We start from the raw sequence: 24,966 nt of genomic DNA, 5'->3' as shown, positions 1-24,966 counted from the left end.
GGCAGCAAGCTGTCCAGTTATTGATGAGCAACGTATATTGGAAAACTCCTGTTATCATTATTATTTTTATTGATACCTCGGAACATCAGTGTCATCTATTGTGGGTATCGGTGGTGCGACTTGAAACCTACGGAGGCTGGTTTGTTTTATATATATACACAAGGGCGCATCTTCCCCACCCCAAACCCACCCTCTGTCGCTGCTGTGTGCAGCACGGACACGACGGTGCTGGTGACGCACTCGCTCCGTCGTCTGTGCAAACAAGAAGGGACCCCGACTCTTTCTGGAGACGCTCAACCCTACGTCACCGCTGTCTGCTACCTTGCCGCCCGACCGGCCATCGACCCAGCCAGAAGGGCTGAGGAAGGGGTGGGGGACACGGCCACTGATCGATAGTCTCGGAGCTTCTCCGCCTCCTGCAGGTCGCACCAGGCTCCCCACCCCTGTCTCTCACCGCCACCCACCTTACGCCCGATCGAAAGACACCCCTCTCCCCCCGCAACATCTCTCGCACAGACACACAGACACACCGTTCTTCCCCTTCTGTTGAGCTCCCCTCCCCTACCTTGGTGAGGGTTGGTTGTTAGGCTGTCGCTGTCGTTGGCCCGAGCTCGTCTGCACGAATGCTGTGCGTGTGTGTGTGTGTGACAGACAGCTGCTTCTTGTCCGGCACCGACACCCCACCTCCAACGACACGTGACCTGCTGTGACCCCACTCCTGCCCCTGCTTCGTCCTCATCCTTTCTGTCTTCTGAACTCACCGGACACTTCGCCAAGCATGTGGCTCCTGTGTTTGGCAACAATGTCTTATACGATCGTCGAGTCAAGATTTGACAGAGATTTCATTTCAGGTGTGACATTAGTGGGTAGGAGGGTGAGATGGTAGTAGCATGATGATGTCTGTTATCATTCCATTGTGTTGGCGGGAGTGGGGAAGAGTTGGGCGTAAACTCCTACGTGGGTATGTTCCCGTAACCGTGCCGATCAGTTGTCATCATCGTCATCACTTGTGCAGGTGTAACGAAATGGTACTTTACTGGGTCAGTGCAGACCTAAAAGATCAGACAGAAGTTGTTACAAACGCTGCATCCTGAGAGCGAGTAACCACTGAGGCCATAGGGCGGAGCTGCGGCCATGAGTGCCGTGGCCAGGGAACGTTGCCAGTTATTGAAGCCTTTCTTCTCAATCCTGTCAGCACCAGCAGCAGCAGCTGCCAGGCCATGTTTGACATTTTACGATATTGAACAGCTTCTCGCTATGCCAAGCACGCTTCCACGTTCCAGAATAAACCTTGACAGTGGAGTTCGTGAAAAACGAAGGGCGGGATGCTGGCGGCACGAGCGGCGCTGGAACTGTCTTGGACAAAAAAGCGCTTCCGGCGAAGATCTCGTTGTTCTCTCTAGGTTTTAAGGCTTATGGACCTCATCTTTGGAATTCTCCTCCTTTCGATATCGACCGTCCGGTGGCGCGACGGTCAGCGCCTGTCACCAACGTAGTGAGGGTTGCCTGTCTTGAGTTCAGATCTCGTCTCGGGCATCTCTGCATGTAACATCTGATTACAGGGTTGGCTGCTTTGCCGTGATGTAGCTTTAGCTGCTGTCTCGGCGTGAAACACCGTTCCCGCATCACACACACCTTTCGATATCCCTCCTGTCAAATCGATCCTCAAAACGTACCTCTTGTGACAGAGTTTCAGTCTTCCATGCTTCTGTTGTTGACAGTTTATTGTGTGTTGTGCCAGGGTTTACTTTAACGTGTATTGCTACCAAGATTCATAAGTTGGGCCCCTTGTGGAAAAGAAAGTATTATATATAATGTGACATCAAACTCGACGTTAAAAGCCCGAGGGCCAACCGGAGGGAGTATCCATAACTGTCCCCGAGGCTTGTCCTCCCTGCCGTTGCCTGGTTAGTAAGTTAGTTGGGTGATTCCGCCTACAGGTGATTTCCCACGATTGGTGGTGGTGGTGGGGGGAGTACCTTGGGGAAAACTCCCGACGGTCAGCCCTGCAAACAAGCTGTCACAACAAGTATATTGCGATGTGAACTCAAGACCTTTCACTGTAGTGGTGACAAGCGAGTGTCTTGACCACTTCCAAGCGCCATCCGTTTCCCGCAACATGTCCGGGGTGCAAGAGCCAAAGGTGTTGGGCGCGGGTCTCCGACGGTAGGTGAGGGCTGGGCCGCTCTGTCCCCGCATCTCCTTTGTAGGCTCTCTCAGCATCCTCCTAGAAAAACCGGCCGGAGGGGACCAGGTGAGTAATACGGAAGGGGAAGGATTGAGAAGAGGATGAGGTTGTCGTTAGAGGTTGTGAGCTGCTCCTTCACCAATCGTAGCTGCGTTTGCTTAGCTGCTGCTGCTGCACGAGCTGTTGTGCTCGCATCTGTTGACGGTACTTCAAGCGTAGACGTTCATCAGGATAGCAATTGGCCTGACACCTGAAATGATATGATTGACTGGCGTCAAGGCGCGTGTTTACAGGCGAGGGGTGTGCGCGTGTTCAAGGGGGGATATGAGGTGAAGAGGGGATGGGGATTGCCTAAGCAGCGTAAGATTCAATGGAGGCGGAATCTTTTATTTCCTTTCCAATGAAAGCATTTATTTCCTTTCTCTGGAACCCGAATACGTGGTGCGTGCTTGGAGTTCGAGAAGTAGGCTGGGTGAATGTGAAGTGGTTGGGAGCAAGTGAAATGGAAGCTGAACAGTGAGCATGAGTCGAAGATTAGGGAGGGGCAAAGGCACGGGGTTTGCGGTGGGGGGAAAATGAAGGGCAAGCAGCTGTTTGTTTTCACCAGCGCCCAGCCTTGTGTGCAGGCTGAATGAACCATTGCGAGACCAGATAACACTAGCTCACTGTAACACATTACACTTATGATTCTACCGACAAATATCTGTCTTCGCTAAGGAAGATGCCCTTATCTTGTCGCCAGTTCGGCGTGCGACAAAGTCGATGGAGCTTTGAAGTGTGGTGGGGTAGAGTGGAATATGGAAATCTTGGACCCCTGGCCTTGTCCAACATCTTGCAAGGACTCTGAAGGAGACCCACGTGGCCTTAAAAGCATGGCAGCGTTCAGTGCATCCACGTGGTGTCTGGCGCTGGCTGTTGAAACGTGTCGACTGTCACCTTGGCCACGACTGTTTGGAAACTTTCTGTACAACCTGTTCTCTTCCCAAACGTGTCTTTAACTGTGTTTAGTGTGACTAGCTTTAGAACATTGTTGTTGTTGTTGTTCACTGCACCGTACTGAGTTGGTACACACTGGGAATCACGTGACTAAGCGTTTAGAAAGGCGTGATGACAGTCACGTGTCGTCGCTTCGTGAACCTTGGGGTTACGCGGAGAACTGGAAATAGTTTTATCAGAAAAAAAGATGGGTTGTTGTTTCAGTGGGCAGGACAACGACACGATCGTAGTTGTGAAAATACATATTTAAAATAATTGTGTTAAAAAAGGGATAGAGGGTTTCAGAGTGCCCGAACACTCGTGGCACGTCAAGAGGGTATTTATTATCTGACAAATGTTCCAGAACAAACGATACAGACCCTCCAACAACGCCGCATTGTCTCTTCTGCGTCCTCCTGGTAATTGGCTGATTCTAGACCATCAGTCCACACTTCACAGCGAGGTCCAGAGCCTCAATTGGCGATGACAGTATAGAGGAGAGCTTCCCAACGTTCGGGCCAGCCAGTATCCACAAACCTGTCTCAATGACGGCACGTTGAAGTCCTCCACACTAGTCTGTGGCGGGTGACATGTTTGACGACGCAACATCCGTTTGTCTTTGTAGAGGGCAATACGACTTCCGTGCCTGGCGAACATGGCCCACCCGTCCGCGTGCTGGCTTGCCAGGATTTATCGCTAAGATCCATGATGGGGCCTCGGGACATAACGTCGTCTGGTCAACCCTGACCCCCAAGTCGGGGGTGGGGGGATGCTAGCGCCACGTGCGCGAGGGTCGGGGAGAGGGATGCGGACGGCGTCACCTGCATCAAGAAGCGCGCAGCCAGCTTCTCAGCAGCACGTCACGCACACAGCAGGGGGGTGTTGAAGGGGAGGGTGCGAGGGAGCGGGCCTTGTGGTGCCAGACGTCTGGTGACAGCCCCCTCCATGGCCGGCGGTAAGGGTTGCAGACCAGGTCGTGGTGCCTGGCTAATGACAATAAGTATGGTGCTTTCGGACAACAAGCAGTGTAAGAGGGGTAAAAGGGTGGGGGCGTGGTTTGGAGATGAGTTTTTTGGTTTTAATGAAACTTGCAGATCAAACGGTTTGCGTTTGAAAGTGAACTGAAGGAGAGCATCGTGTGCGCTGTGTTGATGAAAACTTAGTACAGTTCAAAAGAACTATTTTTAAAAAGTAGACCATGCGATTAGATATTGCGCCTGTGATTTGTGGGAGCTTCTTGGTTCAACCAATGACACATAAGCGACCAAGCTAAAGACAATGCAACACCACCAGAGAATTGTGATAACAGGAAACATGGCCACAAGTGCTTCCCCCAGTTACCTGGCCTTCTGACAGCAGTGAGATGGGATCACAATGGGCGGTGTTGTGGTAGCCTTAATATTCTGTAAGAACAAGAACACACTTCATAGGGATTCACTATTTTGGCTGTACATTTAGTGAACAAGGCAAGAGAGAGCACATGGAATAGGAATAAACGTAATCCTTCACACAGAATAAAACCAATGCCCACACCACTAGTTTACTGTAATGTGAATAGCGTAGCATTCATGAAGTTTTACTCTTCTAAGACCCCTTAAGCTTATGCATGGCTCAGACAGGGCATGAAGCTTTTGAAGACTTTTAAAATAGCCTCCTTTTAATGCTGTTATCCAAATTCATAACACCTTGAACTATGATTTATTTTCATAACTTGTTTATTCATGCATACTTTCTGTGACTGTCTACCTCTCTGAATGGCTCCAAGTTTAGAGTTTTGAAGCAGCTTTGAAGCAGGAATGAGGATGAGTGTTTTGCATTCTGAAGACAAAATGAGACAGAACCTTAATATTCAGTTGTTATAACATGGGCCAACCCTCTGTTGTAATAATGTGTTTATTTAAAATCATGCATCTGTTTTTAATTTCTGCAGTTTACATGTATCTGTTTGCTCACATTTGTTGTAGATTGTGTTCTTGTGTAAGTATATGCAAGCATATGGAACTGACATATGCAGGTATGCTCACATGCATTAACACTACCTTCAAGTATTTTTTCACAGACCCAAGCATATGTGTGCCACCTTTTCCCACCACATTTTCTCTTTGCCCTCTCACCTTCCCAAGTCTTTTATCTTACCCTCTACCTTTTTTTTTTTTGAATATTTTAAAACATTTTAATTTACTTGATTATTGAAACACTTCCTTTGGTAAAGATAGCATGAATGTGAAAATAATAATAATAATAGATTTCTGTATATGTCCTGAAGTTTTAAATTTTATTTTAAAAACATTTTTATTTTATAAAACTTTCATTTGTTATATATAGGTCTGCCATATATAGCTGATAATTGATTTTAATTGACTGCATTGCTATTTAAGAGACAGAAGTATGACCATCATGCACACGTATACCCCTAGTATGCAGGGCATTGCATGGACTAAAGTAGTGGTCAGTATCAAGAGTGACTAGTATACAAAGCACTGCATGGCTTGTATTCAGAGTACCTAGTACACAAGGCATTACTTGTGGTCAGCAACAATTTAGTCTTGTTTTACAAAAAGTTTGCTGTCATTCCCCACTCCACACCTTCATGCTGCTTATGTTTTACTTGCTTGTTCCCTTTTGCTGTTTACTAGTTCGTGCACTGTCCATGTGGGTGGGTAGGGTGTGTGTGTTCATACCTCCATTTTATGTCTTTGTGTTGTACTCTTTTAGCAAAGCATATTAAACTCACTACCAAGTTCAGAATTGCACTAAATCATTTTAAATTAAATTTAATTAAATAACATCTTGTGCATGTATGTGATATTTTTTTGGTGAACATAAATGTCATTGGTAATCTGCTCGAACTCCATCATTTATGCTGTTCAGTGCAAGTAGAAAGTCAAAGTTGAAAAAAAACTACAACTTCTTGGCTGTGAAGGTTATTTCCCTGTATGCATTAGGGCAAAATCTTAATAAAGCTGATTGTGATCCCTGTTCTTAAAGCAACCACACCCAGTCCAGAATTTATGACAACTACCAACAAATTTAATCCTACACTGATGCAAGAATTTTACTTAATGTATATGATGTACTTATTAGAGACCTTCCTTACACCTGTTGCTCTGATGGGGGGGTCAGTTGCTTTCAGTTTACCTGGATGTGATGCTGTGATGGGTATGAAGGACAGATTCCCGGACCCTGGAATGTTTATGTGAATTGTTTGCCCCTTGTACACCAGGTGCCAGCAGGAGCAGTACCAGCACCAGCACCAGGGGAAGGGGTGCTAACAGCAGGGCGGGTGTTGTGCGACTATATGGCGGTGCGGGAGGATGAAATCACTGTGCACAAGGGGAGATAGTTCAGGTGCTGAGCACCACTCCCCATGGCATGTTCCTGGTGCATCGTCCTGCCAACAACAACTCCCCTGCTGCTGAGGGATGGCTACCTGCTCATGTCATCGGACCTAAAGACATTGACGGCAGCCTGAAGTAATTTCTGTTCTTTTGGCTAACAAACAATGTAATTCTCGACATAGTTCATGTCTTTTGGCAAACAAACAATGCAGTTCTCAGCAAATTTCAAGTCATTTAAAGCAAGTTTTGAGGAAGAGGCAGGTAATAAATTGTCTTTGTGTTTGAGGAAGGCTTATATGCTTTTAGGTCAACTCAAAAATGAGAACAGATTGAGGTAGTAGCAATCTATTTTCTTGTAGTTTACTTACCTTTCTTCAACTCGGAACTCTAGAGTGTGCATTTTGCTTTTTAATGTAGAAAGACCTGGCAAATGTTCAAACTGAAAAAGCCAAACTTCCGAGGAAAGGAAGACAACAATGGCAACAGCTTGGAACGGCGCTCAAAGTCACTTGGTCGTGATACCAAACCTCGAAAGGTAAAGCATCACTGTCTTTTTAAGGAAAAAAGTTCTGTCAGCTACACTAGAGATAAGAAAGGAATATAAAATTTTGAGAAGTAATTTGGAATGTTATGAAATTTATGAAAAATAATGAAACTTACTGTTTGCTGTGTGTGGCCAGATTGCTGTTGACTTCAGCTTTGAAGTCCCTCCCATCATCCAACAACCATTGACCAGCTTGACTGTCCAGGCAGGCAGCACTGCTGTGCTAACATGCCGAATCTGCGGTCGCCCACGCCCCACCATCACGTGGCGCTACCAAGACAGGCCCTCTCCCATCACCCCTGGGCCACTTGTCATGCTTCTGTATAATGAAGAAGGAATGGCCACACTACAGGTGAGGCCTGAACCCCAAGGATCCAGTGCAGAATCAAGCTAACTGGATGCTAATTCCTAGTAGTCTGCTAAACTTCCTGGGTGTTCTTAGGCAACAGGTATATGGCAGGAGGCATCTATTCAGTAATCCTCAAGGTTCTGTTTTTGGGGAGGGGGTGACATCCTTGGCTCTAGAGCCAGAACAATTAGACTATCACTGATTGAACACTATAATAAGTAGTTCTTTATTAAGGGTCATATATATACCCACATTAAACTGAAGCCCAGATAAATGTATATTATCATTTTAACAGGAAGCAAACAAAGCAATGATAAATGAAAGTTGCTGAATTAGTTTTGTTGATGAGCAGAGGAGGCTTCTTTGTGGCATATCACCTACTGGGGTTCAGGGTGACTCAAGTGGTATGAAGACAGCCAGATAAGAAGCACAGCTTGTCATAAGAGATGATTATGAGGATGTAATGGATGGGAGGCATGCTGGCAGTAGGAGGTTGTGGAGCTAAGTGTGTATGTGTGTGAATTTCAGCTTTCACAGGTATCCCATGCAGACAGTGGAGAATACTCTTGTGTGGCCATCAGTGAGCTGGGCACTGTCGTCACCAGGGCAACCCTCACAGTGCTGGGTGAATATCTTGTTCCCTTTCCTGCACACCAAGTAGCAGTCTTTTGAGTTTATTTTTGTCAAATATCTGCCATCATTATAGTTTGACACACACAGGAGGATTAAACAAAACTGATGGGGTGCATGCAGTAATGCGCTGAGAGTAGACACAGATGCAAAGATGGCAGATAGCCAGGATATAAGGTGGTTAGAAAATGGTAGGCATGGCTATAACATGGATGAAAAGGAGAAGGATTGGATATCTGACATAAGAGCATGGTTTGAATGGGAAAAGAGAGAAGAGACTTTTAGTCCGACGAGTCAGGTTAGACTTAAGGGAGGTGAAACTGCATTTTTTCTTAGAGGTGAGAGGCCTGAGAGCTGAACAGGTGAATTGCTGCAAGCAACCTACTTGTTAATATAGTGCTAGCATATACATCACTAGGACTACATGACTGCTGTAGTCACACTTGCCCATCTTTCATGATAGATATTTGCATTCCCATTTATTGAAAACTGCAATAATACAGCCTTGCAACAGTTGCACTGAAAAATCAATAGTGCAACATTGCCAGAAAACTTGTAGCTGGATAGTTTGCATAGATCTACAATTACATCTTCAAATGAAAATTAAAGCTAAGTAGCAGATATTCTGTCTCCCAGATCGCCCAGGCCCACCAGGAATGCCCACAATACGAAATCAAGTGGGAACAGCAGTACACCTGGAATGGTCCCCACCCCCACAGATGCAGAATGGACAAATACAAGGCTACACTATTGAGTTCCGGGAAGCAGGTAAGCCTTCATTTATTTGAAGTGTTTACCAGTTGATTTTTCTATATTATCAGTAGCTTGTTCCAATTTTGTATTAAATGCAATAAATGAAGTACAAAAATAGGGTTAATGTGGAAATACTTCTTCCTCTTTCCTGACATCAAAATACGAGTGATTACTCCTACCAGAACTGTGCTCCCCTTTATATTTGGTAAATGGATTTTGTGAAGACTAAGGGGTAAACACAGCATTGGAAACACAGCTTCTGAATGATTTTTGCATGTTTCACATATTTCTGTTGTAGATATTAATAATAAACTTAGTTTGATGTTCCTTGAGATATTTGGTTGTGCATGTGCAGGATCAGACATGTGGCACCTGGCAATCCCATATGTACCCAACACTTCACAGGTGATTGGTGACCTTGAACCTGGCCTGACTTATCAGTTCCGGGTCAGTGCCAACAACGCCATTGGTATTAGCCAGCCATCCTTGCCATCTGCATACGTTGCCGTCCCCAGTGAATATGGTGATTTATGCTTTAACCTTTTTTTTAAATTTTGAGCCCTAGGATGGAATGTAAAAGCTCTCAGTGAGTTTGTTATAGTGATGTACATATTTGTGAGAAGAAAAAACTGCTAGTTGTTCACAAACAAAAGTAAATGTTTTTTCCTGTCATGTGTTTCAGAGTTAAGTGAAAGAGAAGATGCACCATGTGTCATGTGGAAAACAACTTTTGAAAATGATTTCACTGATGGTGGAGAACTTGGCAAGTAAGTTGAACCCAAGTTGTGATGGGCTAGTCTTCTGTTTTGACTCTTCTGTTATGTCTTACTGTTTGTTTGTTTAAGTTCCATTATATTGGTCTAGCGATCTGTGTCTTCTCTCAGGGGTAGGTTTGCAGTGGTGCGTCGATGTATACAGCGGTGCTCAGGTCAGGAGCTGGCAGCCAAGATCATAGCCAAGCGAGTTGTGAGAAAGGAAGCAGTGGAAGTAGAGTTCAACACTTTACAAAGTCTGCAGCACCAACACCTGGCACAGGTGTATGACCTGTATGAAACCTCGAATGCCCACATTCTCATCATGCAGCTGTGAGTTGCCTTGCTTTTTTGGTCTTTGCCATGCCCTGAATGGCTTGTGACTGGATTCTTCTCCAAAGTAAAATTTTATCATGTATTTAGTCTTTTAAAATAAATATGTAGGGTTTTTGTTTTGTTTTTGATTCATTAACTTTTATTTATGGCGTATAAAGTATTGTTCATCCTTTTACTTCTGTTGTTACAATGTTGCAGAATCCCTCAGGGACGGCTGTTTGACTACATCTGTTCAAGGCAGCATTTTGATGAGCTAATGGCAGCAGAGTATGTACGTCAGATTCTTGATGCTGTGCATTACTTGCACAACTGTCGCATTGCTCACCTGGATCTTAAGGTAGGGACTGCATTCATGATTTTTTGTTTGTTTGTATTGATGGTTTTGTTGACGAAGTCTGTTAATAGAAGGTTATGGAGGAATAGAGCAGTAACAGTGACAGTTGCTAGTAACTGTGTGAGCTGTTGCCAAATTCTGGCAATTAACAGCACATGTAGAGAGACATGATACTTTGTGAGTCTAAGAGAAATGGAGGCACATCACAATAGAAATACTGCCTCACACGTACATTTGTACATCTTTAAAAGGCCAGTGGTGGACTTTCTCATTTATAGAGAAGAAAGAGATCTTAATGAGAAAGCCAGGGACTGTGTAGCAGCTTGAACAAACCATTTTGTAAAATTTGCCAACAGCTCAGTTCCCTCTGTTACTTGTTTCAGCCAGAGAATCTGCTTGTGGAAGCTGGAGCAGGAGTGATCGGCATCAAGCTGGTGGACTTTGGTGATGCACGGCATATTTACAACAACTACTACATTCATCCTATGGTGGGCAATCCAGAGTTCATGTCGCCAGAAGTGATCTCTGGCACTCCAGTAGGTCTTCAGACTGATATCTGGTTAGTACAGGACTGACGAAAATCAAGAGACCTGAGATGAGGTGTATGGTGATTTATCAAATGATTTTCATTGAGTTTTTAACATGGTGTAAAGGGGTTTGGGGGTCACTTTATATTTCACCACATCCCCATTCTGAAGTAAATGGGAGGATTTGGTTTACATCTGCTGGTAGCACACTTTTATATGTCTTGTTTTTTTATCTATTGAGTTGTCATAAAAGTCACAATGCATTTTTGCAATAGGTACTACAGTCATTTGCATCTATGTTATTGTATGTCATTTGACAGCTGATAATTCCAGCTTTATTCTATAAAAATATTGAGTGATTTGGTTGAGTTTTGGAGATTTTACAAGTTGAAGATGGAAGACCAAGCTGTGCATTTTTTGCCATATTTTACTGTTTTACTTGCTTAAAGGGAAAAATGCGCATCAGGCTTGTGAAAAGTTGCATGAAGTTTACGATCTCAATGCTCAATGAAAACATTAGTGCTAACGAGGGTTTATAAAGTTCCATGCTGCTGATTTTGATCTCAAGGATGCTTCTCGGTCATAGAGGCTTACTGAGATTTATGCTATTATAATAAAGGCATTGGTCAAGTCAGACTATCGTTACGTGACATGAAAGATTGCAGAAACATTGAACATTCATCTTTCAAGCATATATGACCATCTGAATAAGCTGGAATACATAAGCAGGCTCAATAATCAGGGTTCCTAATGAACTCAAAGACATTCATTTGACGGCACGAACAAACATCTGGGATATGCTCATTAAACATGAGGAAAATGATTTTTTTTGTTTTTGTTTGAAGCAACAGACAACTGATGATGAGAAGTGGATTATTTACAACATTGTGGTGTGTAAATGGTCTTGGTCCCAACATGATGATTCGCCTCAAATTATATCAAAGCAGACATTCCTCAGAGGAAGGTTATGCTCTCAAACTCCCTCCAATGGACCAAATGATCAATTCAAATGTGTACTGTTGACAGCTGGACAATTTGAATAAATCCATCATGCAGAAACGTCCAGTCCTCATTAATCATGGAGTCTATACATGAGTTTGATCCCCTGTCAAATTCAATTTTGCATGGGATGTGTTGCCACATCCACCTACTCACCTGACCTTGCGCCATCAGACTTCGACTTGTTTCACTCTCTTCAAAACTTCTAGTTTGGTATAATGTTCAATTCAGATAAGGCTTTTTCAGTTTTTTTCCTGATAAAGACAGATCTATGACCAAGAAATTACAAAGCTTATTGAAAGATGACAAAAGGTTATTGAACAAAACAGGCAATATATCCTTGATCGATCTTTGTTCTTTATATAAATAAATGCCCTTAGAAAAACAGAGGAAAATACATCATGACTTTTCCGACAACCCAATACTTTTATTTTATAGATTAAATAAATTTGAGAATTTTATTGCGTACAGTAGTAGTGACTAACTCAAGGAATATGTTTAAACATAACCCAATTTGTAAAATGTAAGCTGACGGATAGAGGTAGAATTGCTTCATATGAGTCAGGGTCTGTTCTTTTACAGGAGCCTAGGTATTGTCATTTACGTATTGCTTGAGTGGTGTCTCTCCGTTTTTGGATGAGAGTCAAGAGGAGACCTGCTCCAACATTGTACGCAATGACTTCTGCTTCCCAGATGAATACTTTGCTGGAATCTCATCCGATGCCAAAGATCTAGTCCGATCCATGCTTGTAGAAGAACTCAAGTAAGTCAAGCCATCATGCTAAATCAATGCTGGAATACTTGATGTTGGCCAGAACTAGTGCTACATTTTAAATGGGGCTAGTGATGTCAGGTAAAATTCGAAGTTTTCATATTCTTGGTAAAAAATTGTCAGACTTTATTCCACAATTCTGACACCCTTAGCAGTTGTAATGTTGTCAAGCTTGCAGATTTCAGGATTATGGATTTTTTAAGAGTTAAGTCGGTCCAAAGAACCTCACACTTAATGTGACTATCTTCCACAGCAAACGACCTGTAGCTCAGGCATGTCTTGAGAGTCAGTGGATCAAAAAGACATGCACCCAACGCACCTCCGGACTGCGACCAAAACCAATTGCCACAGCACGCCTGGCAGACTTTGTGGAGCGCAGAAAACACCAGGTACTTTAAGAGGATAATTTAGAGATCTTCATGAAGCTAGTTGCCTGAGAATAATTCCAAGGGAGAAAAAAAAAGTACAGTTCTCTTATTATGTAATTAGAGGAATGTTTAAAATCTGCTTACACTCAAGGTTTGTACAGTTTGGTTAATTTTTTTTTAAATCCTTCATATCTTGTTGAACAGGAAAATGGGATTGCAAATGAACTGAATATTATTTCTTTTATTGTTGCAGAGTGACACATACCTCCTAAAGGCTCTTCCTTGATCACAACAGCTCCCAGGAACAAAACGTTCTTTGCTAATTACAGCAAACCCAGAACAAGTTGAAGAATGTCAGTGAACAAAAACACAAGCACCTCATAACACATCGACGCAGCTTGACTTTTGAAGCTGGCTTGAGACTTAACTGACTGCTGGCTTTGTTCTCCGAGACTAACTCTATCCAGACATCAAAGTACTCCATGTCTCTCTGTGGACATAGCCATGCTCTGCCAATACAATGTACAAAACGGGTTTCATTTGTTTTCTTTAGCACATTTTTTCACAATTTTTATCGTATCTCTGCCATTTACAGACAGCTCTGATGTGTAAAGTTGGCTTTGTATTTCTCTGTTGGTGTGAGATGTGTAGTTTTTTTATTTGGGGAGGATGAGAAGTTTCTCCTCCCATCCCCATCGTCCTTTGAAGTCTCATTGATCTGTGTGCAAATATTGACCTATTGCATGTTTTGTTTTGATGCATGCAAGCTTCAATTTTTTGGGGAGTCTCCAACAACACAATGCCAAATGTGATGTTTACCTGCAGGCAGATACCAGGATGGCAGATCAAATTTTCTGGCTACAAGCTAGAGCAGAGGGCAAGGTGAGACAGCATGTGAGCTGACTGGAGGCAGCAGACTGCAGGGATCAAGTTAGTTTTAGCAAGGCATTCATTTGGGGTTTTCTTTTACACTGCCATAGATTGTATTCCATTTCTTTAAGCAGCATCTTGCCCAATCTGTCTCTTCAGAGTGCACGTTGGGCATTGTAAAGTATGCTGCATTCTTTTTTTTCGAGTGCACTGCATTTGTTCTTGTTTATATGCGACAGTCTGATCATCTGCAGGTCATTTCTCATAAGTGCTTCAAACCTTGCCAAGCATGATGCCTGCATCATCTGCAAAACGGCACTTAAAGACTACCTGAAGCCACATTTGCAACAGAGTTTTTTTTAGGTATCACAGCCTTCAGCTGTCAAACATCCTTCATGTTTAAAGTTATTATTCTTTGTTATTCATATTGTTGCAAGTAGAGCTTACACCAGTCTCACATTGTTGAGCCACAGGATTTAGTAACCCTTATCAGTAAAACAAAGAGAGAGATTGTGGATGTTGAGATATGGAGATTTTCAAAGGCAAACAGCTGGATCCGCTGCTTCTGATTGGGCTATTTTCACTTTTCGTGCTGAAGCAGGCCAGCTGACATGCTGCATTCTTAATGCAACACAAGTATATAAAAGCACTGCAACCTTGATTGCGAGAGTGGGTGAAGTGTATGGGAGAGTTGTGGGATGCTATTTCTTCCCAGCTGGAAAGTCAGCCTGCATTCTATTACTTTCTTTTTTCTCCATCACTGTGTACAGTCTTTGCTTTATTACCTTTTCCAGTTGTCCTAAATTGTTCAGGAATTTAATGATTTTTTAGGTAGTTCTAACTTTAAATTACAAAACCTTTTTTTCAAATCTAGATTTTTTTTTTTAGCTCAGCATCTTGAATAACCATAAAACTTTCATAGGTTTTTGACATCAGGTTTGCGTATTTGGTATGGGGTACTTCTTGCACGCATGTACCTGCACTAGACAACATTAATTGTAAAGTTTGCTAATGTGCATAATTTACTTGCAAACTGCTCAACAGCAAAGAATAATGCTAATATGCTTAAATGAGTTATCCTGCAGCTGCCACACACATCTGACTTTAGACTTGGTACTCATGTGGATTCTTACCAGCAGAGATCAGTTTTATGGCAATGGCTAACTTTGCTGTTAATAATTCAAGTTAACTAGTTGTTGCATGTTATGGGCAGTGCTCTGTTGTCCCACAGTGCTATAGCTATTAGGCTAGGAACAAACTTGATGAACACACTTTGTCATTTAGTTTGTCTCAACTCATCATAAGCTTTAAGGTTAGTTCAATGTTATTGTGGTCCAAAAAGGTTTTAGCTATGAAAATATGTGTAGGAAACTTTATATTCAGCATACGCAATAGGACCAATATTGATGGCAAAACATTTTGGCCATTTTTTTTTTAAATCGCTCAACATTTTTAAGGACATCATTTTAAATGTGCTTTTGACAAAGCATAAAGGTTATCACAGCTGAATAGATTTTAAAAAGCAAGGCTTGCCTGTCGCCCGACACATCATTGCTACATGGAGCACTTTTGTCTTTGCTGTCTGGATTCATTGGTCATATGTGTAGTGAATGATAATCAGAACTGTTCAAGAAAACCATTGTGGGTGGTCTACTGTTTCATGTTTGTTGTAGGGTGGAAAAATGGATCAGTTGTTTTAACAAATCTGTGCATTACAATGTAATGCTAACAAGGATGCTTTACACTTGCAGTTTTTATTTCCTACATACATTATCGTAGTGCCCTCTGCTCTAAAACTACTGCTGAATATGTCTTCGTTGAATTCAATTGCCTTCAATTTCACCATGTGATACTATGTACAGTCAACCGTGTCTCTCATTTACCTTCACAATGCCTCTGCATTTCATTGTATGCCTGGGAGATCTTGGTCTCAGCATTTTAGTTTGCCTTCTTTCCAGAAATCTGTTTTAATTTGTTACTTCTCTTTCTCCCAAATCCATGGCATATATATACCAGTCAAATTTCTGCTTGTTTACCATGTTCCTAACTCCTTTTTCAATCTGCAGACAGCAGTCTGCTTGTAGCCCATTTATTCTAACCCTTTCATGCATGTTGCTATTATTATCGACAAGCAGACATTGAGGAGTGCAAGCAGCATGGCTAAGATGCTCATTTTTACACCTGACATGCTGGTTATTAGGGCATGGCATTGGTAAGTCACTGCTGGATAAAAAATCCAACAGCAGTGATGGGATGACAAAAATAAATAAAAATAAGGTCATCATGCTTCAACAGCTAGTAATCCTGCAACTGAAGCCAAAGACTGGATCAGGGCAACATCCATAACTGCTCTTCACTGCATTTTTTTTTTAAATACAAATTTTTATATAGTACTTTCTTGTGCATCCCAAGCTATTTTCTGTTTCAGATGAGTTCCATAATTATGTCTCAAATGTGCATTATTAGACACAAAAGATATAGCAGAACAATTTTTTTAAAGCATAAACAGCAATGCTCTTTGCATCATCAACATCCAGACAAACTCAGTTTCTTTGTGACATCATTGTTCCACCACTTTGTTTTGTATTTACAAGCTTTAATGCATGGGCTACGTTGCTTTGTCATCCGAGTGCTTTTTTTTTTTTTGCCTCTCTAATCCAATCATTAAAAAATCATGAGAATGCATTTCTGCTATTGCATAATGTGTAAGCTTAACATTTTGAATTATCTTTTGTACATTTTCTCAACATGAATACATCTTTAGACTACGGATTTTTTGGCTTCTCAAATGTGTGTTGTTCTTTTAATATCATCTTGTTAACAATACTGTATGTTGCAGAATCATAATAAACAGTGACAGACAATGGTCAATGTCAAGCTCTTAACATCACTTTTCTCATGCAACAATGAAAGCGCCCTTTCCTGTGTTACATTCACTCATCTCACACACACACACATATTCCTCTTCAAGTAGCTGTAGTACCAGCTGCACCTTGCTTTTGTGCATCTGAACGAATTGTGTTAATAAGGTCCTGGTTGATGAGGAAAATAAACCGCAGACATGAGATCTGTAAAAAGATAAAACAATCACAGTTGCAAAGCTTTCAAAGGTATTTGTGCAGACTTTGCCAGTCAGGGGTTAGGTACTTAAGTACAAAGTAGTCAATTTAACCCATTTATGCCTCAACGCCTCCATTACTGGAACAAAATAACTTTTTATTTCTCTTCAAATTCTTGTCCCTTGAATATCTGAAGGTCATATATATATATATGAATTTCATGCACAAATTAAAAAAATTCAACCTCCAGCATAAATGAATTAAATCCTGAAGCAAATTCTTAAATTTTATTCCCAGTATGCCCAAAACTTGTAGTAATTGTTAGAGACTCTTTGTTTTCCATTGTTTCCACTACTAACTCAAAGGGAAATAAAAACTACCATAAGTCTAGAGCATAAACACTAGAAACCAACGTGTAAGCAGCATACCCTCTGCTCACCCATGTCAGAAAAGCAGCATTAGTATTCATATTAGCTGGACAGCCTTTCTGGTACCATCCCTACAGGAAAGTGCCACACCGCACATTCTTTATTTGAAAGTTTGGTGTCATGCATGGAAAGACAAAACTGCTTCTATATCCCATTCCCGAATTAAGATGTCTCGCAAACAAAATTCTCATGACAAAATAAATTATAAAACATACCTCTACTACAGAGTTATTGAACAATTTTTGTTTGTTTCCTGCCAAAACTGGTTTGCCATCAATGTGGATGGGTCTTTTGCCCTCATTTGCAATAAAGAAATCCCCATTGTTACGCAGCTTGATAACACCCTGACGACGTGAGACTTTCCAGGCTGGACCTTCCAGTGAAAGATCTACATCAATGGACTGTTCTCTGGTTGCTCGACCTATAGTGATCTTGACATAAAAACACGAGAATTTAAAATTTGGAGATTTGTTGTCTTTGATAGTGAAATTTGTCCCTTACTTGAATGACAGATAAAGAGACTGATGGAAAAATAGTAACAATGAGAAAAAAACAAATATACAAATAACATCATTTTACATATTCTAAATTTTCAAAACATTACTGTACTTAATATTGATCTGTGGCATCATGAAAAATTTCCATATATCCCTTTTATTGTAAGATAAAAGTTTTAAAAAATGGGTCCAGCCACTGTCCTTGAATTAATACTTTTTCATTGCCCATTATCAACCAAGGTGTTACTAAATGATCTGCTGACATCTGTGCCTAACCACACACTTGTGTGAGAAAGAAGGCCGATATAAAGCCTCTTGAAAAGTGAATGCAGGCTCCAAAGATGAAAATTTCCTAGGCTTTGGAAAGTTTGCCTGTATACTTGTGAATGTCAACAGGATCAAGGCACAGATCTAATACTTTGTCCTCAGCCCTTGATTACTTCACATTCTGGCCTACAGGAGCAAAGGGTGAAGACCACAATGCAGAAAGCAGTGCTGTTGCTCTTGAAAGCTAGGATCTTTAATCAAAAGCTCCATGCACTTGTACAAGACGAATTGCATTAGTAATGTCATGGGTAGTAAAAAAAAAATGGTATTTTTTCTGATATCCACTTTATCTTACCTCTCTTGACCGCATGAGATATCTAACTAGACGACCTCGTAAAACAGCAAGTGTTTGGTTGTCAAAGTCTGGAGGGCTTATACCTGTCAACATGCAAGAATGTCAAAACTTTACATGTACTGTCATGTTAAACTATAGCTAGAAACAAATTTGGGACTGGTTTTCAGTTGTTTTAACAATACAACTTTATTAATCTGCAAAGAGACAAGCAAGATTTACAGCTGAGTGCATACATATATATGTTGACGACAATGAATAGAGTTTTTTTTATATAGGTACACATACAGCAAACAGAAGGTACAGTTGGTGCATTGCATTAGGTCACCTCCGGCTGACCTAAACTCACAACCAGTGGAACTGATCAAGAGTGTGGAAAGAATGAGTCATTATAATTCATAGAGGCTTCACATCATCTGGCCAGATCATAATATTAAAGAAATGATCTTTGACTTTAGGATGAACAAGCCTAATGTAGTCAACAGTACTATCCACGGTGATGCCATCAAAATAGCTGACACAAATATTTAGGTACTGTTTTCAACCTGTAGTTTAAACAGAATGCCAACATTGACATGATCCTCAGTCAAAGTCAGCCTGTAAATCCTAAGAAACTCAAGACTTTGTCAGCTCTGTAGTTCTCACTTGGTTCTGTCTTTCATTAAGTCTCATCCTTTTACTTTCATCTGGTTCCACAATCTCTCCCTAGGGAATTACTGCTGTGACAAAATGGACATTAAATCTTGTCTCCTTAAAAATCTTTTGACGCCACAACCAGATGTGCCTTCCAAGAAGTCTGGGGTTATGCATAGTTTCCAAAATCATATTTTTATAGAGAAGACTAAATATGGCAATGAAAACTTACTGGTAATATGACACATGAAAAACTCCAACCACCTTCAAGACATACACATTACATGTGGCTTACCTGTTACTGAATCTACCAACACCTGCCACTTTGGTAGCTCTTGTTCCAAATGACGAATCTCCCGCTTGCTCCGTCTATCAGCCAGGGTCAGGTCTACATAAAGTATCATTTGTATCCCTTCTATGATCCATCTTCACTAATAATCAAAGACTAACAGATTTTAAATACAATGGATAAACTAAAATCAAAACATGAGTGGAAAGAAATGTAAATGGAAACTGTGAATGCCCTATGCTATGACAAAATAATTTTAATTAAATATTTTAGAATTTGTTATAAGATTTGCCTCTAGGCATAAATTTGTACTTGCCAACGGTGCATTTTTGCATTTTTTTAAAGTTTTTAAGAGGGTGATAGTGCAAAATTTTGATTACAGTGTCTATGGACAAATTTGCAGAACTCTTTTCGGTGAATGATGAAATCTGCCAATGAGTTTCTTGAACCCTAACTTCAAAAAGTAAAGAATATTAAATGTAGCAAAAGCATACCATGTTCTACTGCCTCGTCAGTTGGGTCTCTGCAAAACAAATAGACAAGTGACTTACTGACCTACATCAGCAATGTGTTCATGCCAATAGCTTTTCATATGCAAGAGTTAACTCCTATTTCTGTGAGCAGAACAAATGACTATTGTCTAAAAACAGCTCTTGCAAAAATGTCTGACCATAATGTCTGTTCAAAAGACCATTTTTTTCAAAGATCTTATCTCGAGTTTCTTTTAGGCACACAATGATGCAATGCTATAATAGGTAAGATTTCACCCAAAGTAAAAATTCTAGAAGGCATAAAACAACAACGATATTTGTCAAACTAGACCAATCATTTAGAGAGTTAAAAAGAATAGAGAAAGGAGATCTTAATGTATTTTAAAATATCTTTTTAATGAAAGGGTGCACAGCTTTTCTTTGGTCAAGATGGAATTTACACTTAAGTTACAAAGATGAAATGTGAAAGCAAGAAAAAAAAAACCTGCAAAACTTGTCCTAAATAAAGTAAAACTTTCTCTCTGCAGCGCTATGAATAAAGTAAAGGACAAGTTATTTGGTGTTTACTTCTTACCCTAACAGCTGACAAAAATGAACACTGAGAGGTGCTTTTAGAATAAAAAGTGTGAAATTCTACAAAAAAGTAGAAGGCCCTTCAGAGTCCATGTAAAAACTACTAATCCATTATTAGCAAACTTGGGAGTTGAAGACTGACTAATCTTTAAACTGGCCTCAATTCCTGTGCAACTGAATAACAATCCTTACCTTTGTTTTGTATTGTTTTTTTTTTTCTTAAAGGAATAAAACCTACAGCAACAGATCCAAAACAAACTGCACCAACATTTGTTATAAGCCCTCAATCAGCTAAACAATATTCAAACATTAGAGTCCGGGCTTTTTTAAAATATATAACAAAAATTAACGAGATACATATATAAAAATGTAAATGATAGGATTACTCTAGTTGTTACATTCCTTTCTCAACTGCTTTTAAAGGATCCAAAGCCTGAAAGATTTAAATATAATTTTACAGATTATGTTTGAATATAATTTTATTTTTGTGTAGGACTAAAATATGAAGCAAGATCAAAAGAAGGTACCAAATAATACCATTTTTATTATTTATTTCTCAACTGTGAAACTAAGTGAAAAGAAAAGGAGTAAAAGTTGATGGCTTACTTCAAACTTTCATCTTTCAGCATGTCCTCAGCATCTGAATAGTTAAGAACATTGTCTCCACGTGGCATGGGTTGCACTGAAGAAGAAATTAAGAAAAGTAAATTTCTTACCAAAAAAAAAAAAGTTCTTGCCCAAAAATATTAAGCTTTGAAGTAGCACCAAACACTTAACTACTGCTCAGTAATTCTAGCTACACTGATCGCAAATAATCTTTTCCCAAGAAATGTTCAGCACACATTAAGATCATCTTCAATATCTATTTGTGCTTCTGCAAATTGAAGCATTTATGACCTAGCTGAATTACCATTAAAGAAGAATATAAGAATTAAATTGCCAAGCCAATAGTTAAGGCTATCTCACTACAAAGCCATCAACCCTATAAACATGTGCCACATACATGAGCAAGGAGCAAGAATGAGATCTTTATCTAGGGCACCCGATTCTCACTGTATTGGTGACAAGTGCTTTGACTATTGCAACACTGGTCTGTCCAAGTATAAGACAGCTCATGTTAACAAGTCTTGTTAATAGTCCTAAGAATAGTTATCTCTCTTTTCAACGGTAGAGGGGAGAGAACCAAATACCAGGAACAGAATTTGATTCAGTATTAAGAAGATACAAAACTAATGCTGATAAACATTTTACAAATTAGGTTATTAGACTGAATTGCACAATCTATAATAGTTTTTCCTCACCTGACTGATCTGGTAAGAGGTGGTACTGCTTCATCAATTGCCAGTATGTCATCAGTGTTTTGGGTGTACGCAGTGGGTGAAAAATATCTGGGTGTGCTCCCAAAAGTTCTTGAAACACTTCCAGCTGTGGTGAACTAGTCTTATTGTGACATAAGAATATGTTAATTAAAATTTCAATAAAAACACATTAAAATGTCATCTTGTTATTTACCTTTCACAACATATACTCATAGATTCTACCCCGTTATCACTCTTTGATGTTTAACTGCATGTGCACTATTTTTATCACATAAACAAATTCTTTCTTTTTGTAATCATGTTGAAATACAGACAAAAAGAGTTGTATTAACCATTAACACAACAAAAAGTGACATACAGATGGGATGTTCGCCAAAAGGTTTTCTTCTTGCTGACTGAAAAGTGCTTTTCCCTGTATCATAGCAATATTCTCTGGATGTAACTGTTTCATTGCTTGCATGGACAGTCTGTTCAACACAAATGTATCAAACAGCTAATCCTTGATTATGCAACAAATGGTGAATAAGGATGTATAACTAATCTGAAGTCAGAAGTTGTGTACCTGGTTATAAGCCTGTTATTGGTCACATTTCAAGAAAAATGTTTTGCAATATAAGTAATGTTACTCTTAAGCTGGAAGAAACAAAATATGCAATAGAGATGTTTACAAATCTCTTCCTAGGAAGTATAAAGGGACGGAGCTGATCAAGAGGAAATAACACTCCAGAGTTAAAACATTACTATAAATTTGAGTCCTTATGAAAATCTTCATAAACAGATTTTTAAATTAAAAAGTTGAATGCCAGTAAGGCAAAGTAAGTCTTTACTTTAAATTACAACAAAAATTACTTTGATTATGTACTGTTTGTATCAACTATCTTTAGATATTGTTTTAATGTCACCTTTGCCCTTTCAAACATTATAACATTTGAAATACATTTCTGTGTTTATACAGCAGTGTACTATATATTATACTGTAAATGCAAAATAGACCTGCTGTGCTGCCATTTTCCAAGACCAAAAATCTTGTACAGAAAGCACTACTGACTGGTCAGACAGCTGGTCATAATGCCAAGTGGTCACCAAAAAAAGTAGTTTGCTATTGAGGAATGTCTATATTCTGTTATACAACCCATACATTTACCTGGATATTGTTGGGTCATACAAGAGAGCATACCACCGCTCCTGGATCTCCTTCAGAGTGAAATGGCAAGAAAATTTCACGCCAGTATAGACTGCATTCAAATCATTGGTCTGAAAATACAGTACAATATTAAATTGTTTATATTAAGTTCTCAGCAAGTCCCAAAACCTTCCAGAAGAAGAGAGACAAGCATCAAAACAAAAATAAAACCCAACGTACAGGTTACCTGCTGTACAGCTGTTACAAGAGCAACATCATCTTGTGGTTTCCATCGACCCAAGTCTTTTGTTGATCCTGGGGCTGGTGCTTTCTGCTTCTTGACACGTTTAGATGAAGGTTTAGTTGTCTGCAAAAGGTTTGATGAAGACAGATTAATGTTAGTTGAAGTTTTGTTGGTTTAGGAAACTGGTAGAGCACACTGATCCCATGAAATAGTTCAATATCCTTTGGCTTTGTTCGAAAGTCATTTGAAAGAGTCTTAAATTGCCAATTAAATAAGCAGCCTGGCAAAGCAGCAAAGGGAGAGTGTTCCAAGCAAGGGGCTGGCATAGGCAAAGACTCATTGGCTAGCAGAGTACAGTGTTGGAAACATGGCGCTGGAATGTATCAGCTGCTAAAAGTTTGCTAAATTATTTGTGAATGTTCTGATGTAGAATCTCAAAACTCTCAGAAAAAAGCAGTAAATTGATCACCTTCTGGGCAACCTTTTGACTGATGACTTTTTTCTTCTCTGGAGGAGGTGCAGGAGGAAGAGGGTCTGCTACTTCGATGGGTTCAATTTTCTCTACAGGAAGCTGAAGTGGCTGTGTGGTGGTGATGGAAGAAAGATGTGGTGTAGGAACAGTGGTAGTAGGTAAAGATGCAGCACTGGCTTTCAGGCGGCCTCGTTCAGACTTGACCAAACTGCTCTCAACCACTTCATCATCAAATTTTTTTCGTTTGATAAATCTGGTTGAGCTGCGGCGTGGCTGTTGTACAAGATTTCTGGAAATTATACAAAATGTTTAAAATAAATTAATGCTCTACAATCACACTGACCAAACTGTAATGAATCATAAACTTCTTGAGGAGTTTAATTTCAAGGGGCAGGCAGGGAAAGTAGTGGTATAATGGAATATTTCTAACTGCAAATGTTCATCAAAAAAATTAATGCTTTACTTTTCTTTGCTTAAAAAGCTTTTCTTGTTGTTCTTGGTCTATTTTTTTTCTTTTCTTTAAACGTCCACACTGTCATACTACATTTCGCTACATTATTTCAAACAGGTAATGCAGTATAAAAGACTGAAAATGAGACTGAAGAAATTACTAAAAACCTTGCATCTTGGTGTTGGGAACGACGACCAGCTTTAGGTGGTGGAATAACTGGTGGCACTGGTGGGATAATGCTGTTTTGATCATCTGAAAGCAGCTGTGAATGAGTAGGTATTGTAGATGATGCTGCAGTGGACTGGACGTCTTCTGGACTGGATATTCCTACTGCGGTAGTCCTGCCTGGTGCATCTGCATATGTATTTATTATACAATTCTATCCTTACCGATAGTTAGTACTTTATTCAACTTATGATAACAACGTCAAGCTATTGTCTGAAATTATAATAAAGCCAAAAAGAGAAGAAAAAAATCTTAAGAAGAAGACATAATAATTTTATTATGTGAATGAATTAATAAAGATCAATGATGATACTATCCCGATACTACCAAATCATATTTATAAATGTTGAATAACAATGTTAAAAAATAAAACAATTAGTAGTGCAATGTAAAAGAATCTACGCAGTATTGTTTTCATAATTATACCGCCAGTAGAAGAAGACAGTTTGTCGGAAAATTCGTTATCCATAGAGGAACCTCTCTGTAGACTAACTTTCAGTACACTTAGAAACACAGGAAGTCACATTCGTTGTCCCCCTTGTACAAAGAACGATGCAGACGAAGATAGTTCAACGCCATTGGGCACATTAAACCAACGAGGGACTTGTAAATCGTCAAAATAATGAAAAGAACGAGACACAAAAAATAAATCGTTCCATTAGAATTCAAATATTAGGCCAAAGGCATAGAATACTGCCTTAGTTGTGCAGGATTTTTCATAAAACAAAATATTCTTCATATTTCGAAGATCGCTCTTAAATAATACTTAAAATAAAACAAAATGCTTAATTATATCATCTATCTAGTT

At 40.0% G+C, this 24,966-nt stretch overlaps 2 protein-coding genes across 2 annotated transcripts in view; one reads left to right on the top strand and one right to left on the bottom strand.

The window, feature by feature from the left end:
• The window catches only part of LOC112565235 (triple functional domain protein-like), a 25,919-nt gene extending 9,313 nt beyond the window's left edge, over nt 1–16,606 (top strand). Inside the window, 15 exon segments of the mRNA XM_025240590.1 lie at nt 6,387–6,489; nt 6,492–6,636; nt 6,919–7,036; nt 7,182–7,397; nt 7,923–8,019; nt 8,661–8,792; nt 9,133–9,300; nt 9,460–9,544; nt 9,662–9,862; nt 10,064–10,202; nt 10,583–10,758; nt 12,308–12,335; nt 12,337–12,488; nt 12,751–12,886; nt 13,119–16,606. Coding sequence (XP_025096375.1) covers nt 6,387–6,489; nt 6,492–6,636; nt 6,919–7,036; nt 7,182–7,397; nt 7,923–8,019; nt 8,661–8,792; nt 9,133–9,300; nt 9,460–9,544; nt 9,662–9,862; nt 10,064–10,202; nt 10,583–10,758; nt 12,308–12,335; nt 12,337–12,488; nt 12,751–12,886; nt 13,119–13,151 — 1,929 coding nt within the window. The 3' untranslated portion in view covers nt 13,152–16,606.
• LOC112565240 (microspherule protein 1-like) lies at nt 16,315–24,966 on the bottom strand. The gene is made up of 13 exons (XM_025240602.1): nt 24,585–24,966; nt 24,101–24,287; nt 23,480–23,771; nt 23,014–23,133; nt 22,788–22,897; nt 22,002–22,110; nt 21,626–21,764; nt 20,931–21,006; nt 19,755–19,783; nt 19,267–19,359; nt 18,342–18,424; nt 17,438–17,653; nt 16,315–16,803 (listed from the first exon to the last, which is right to left on the bottom strand). Exons 1-13 carry the CDS (start codon nt 24,625–24,627, stop codon nt 16,702–16,704), a joined length of 1,599 nt encoding a protein of 532 aa, XP_025096387.1. The 5' UTR covers nt 24,628–24,966; the 3' UTR covers nt 16,315–16,701.

The sequence above is a fragment of the Pomacea canaliculata genome, linkage group LG1, assembly GCF_003073045.1.
Source record: "Pomacea canaliculata isolate SZHN2017 linkage group LG1, ASM307304v1, whole genome shotgun sequence".
Classification (NCBI taxonomy): Eukaryota; Metazoa; Mollusca; class Gastropoda; order Architaenioglossa; family Ampullariidae; genus Pomacea; species Pomacea canaliculata.
The sequence above is the reverse complement of the archived record's forward strand: the minus strand, read 5'-3'. Positions and strand labels throughout refer to the sequence as shown.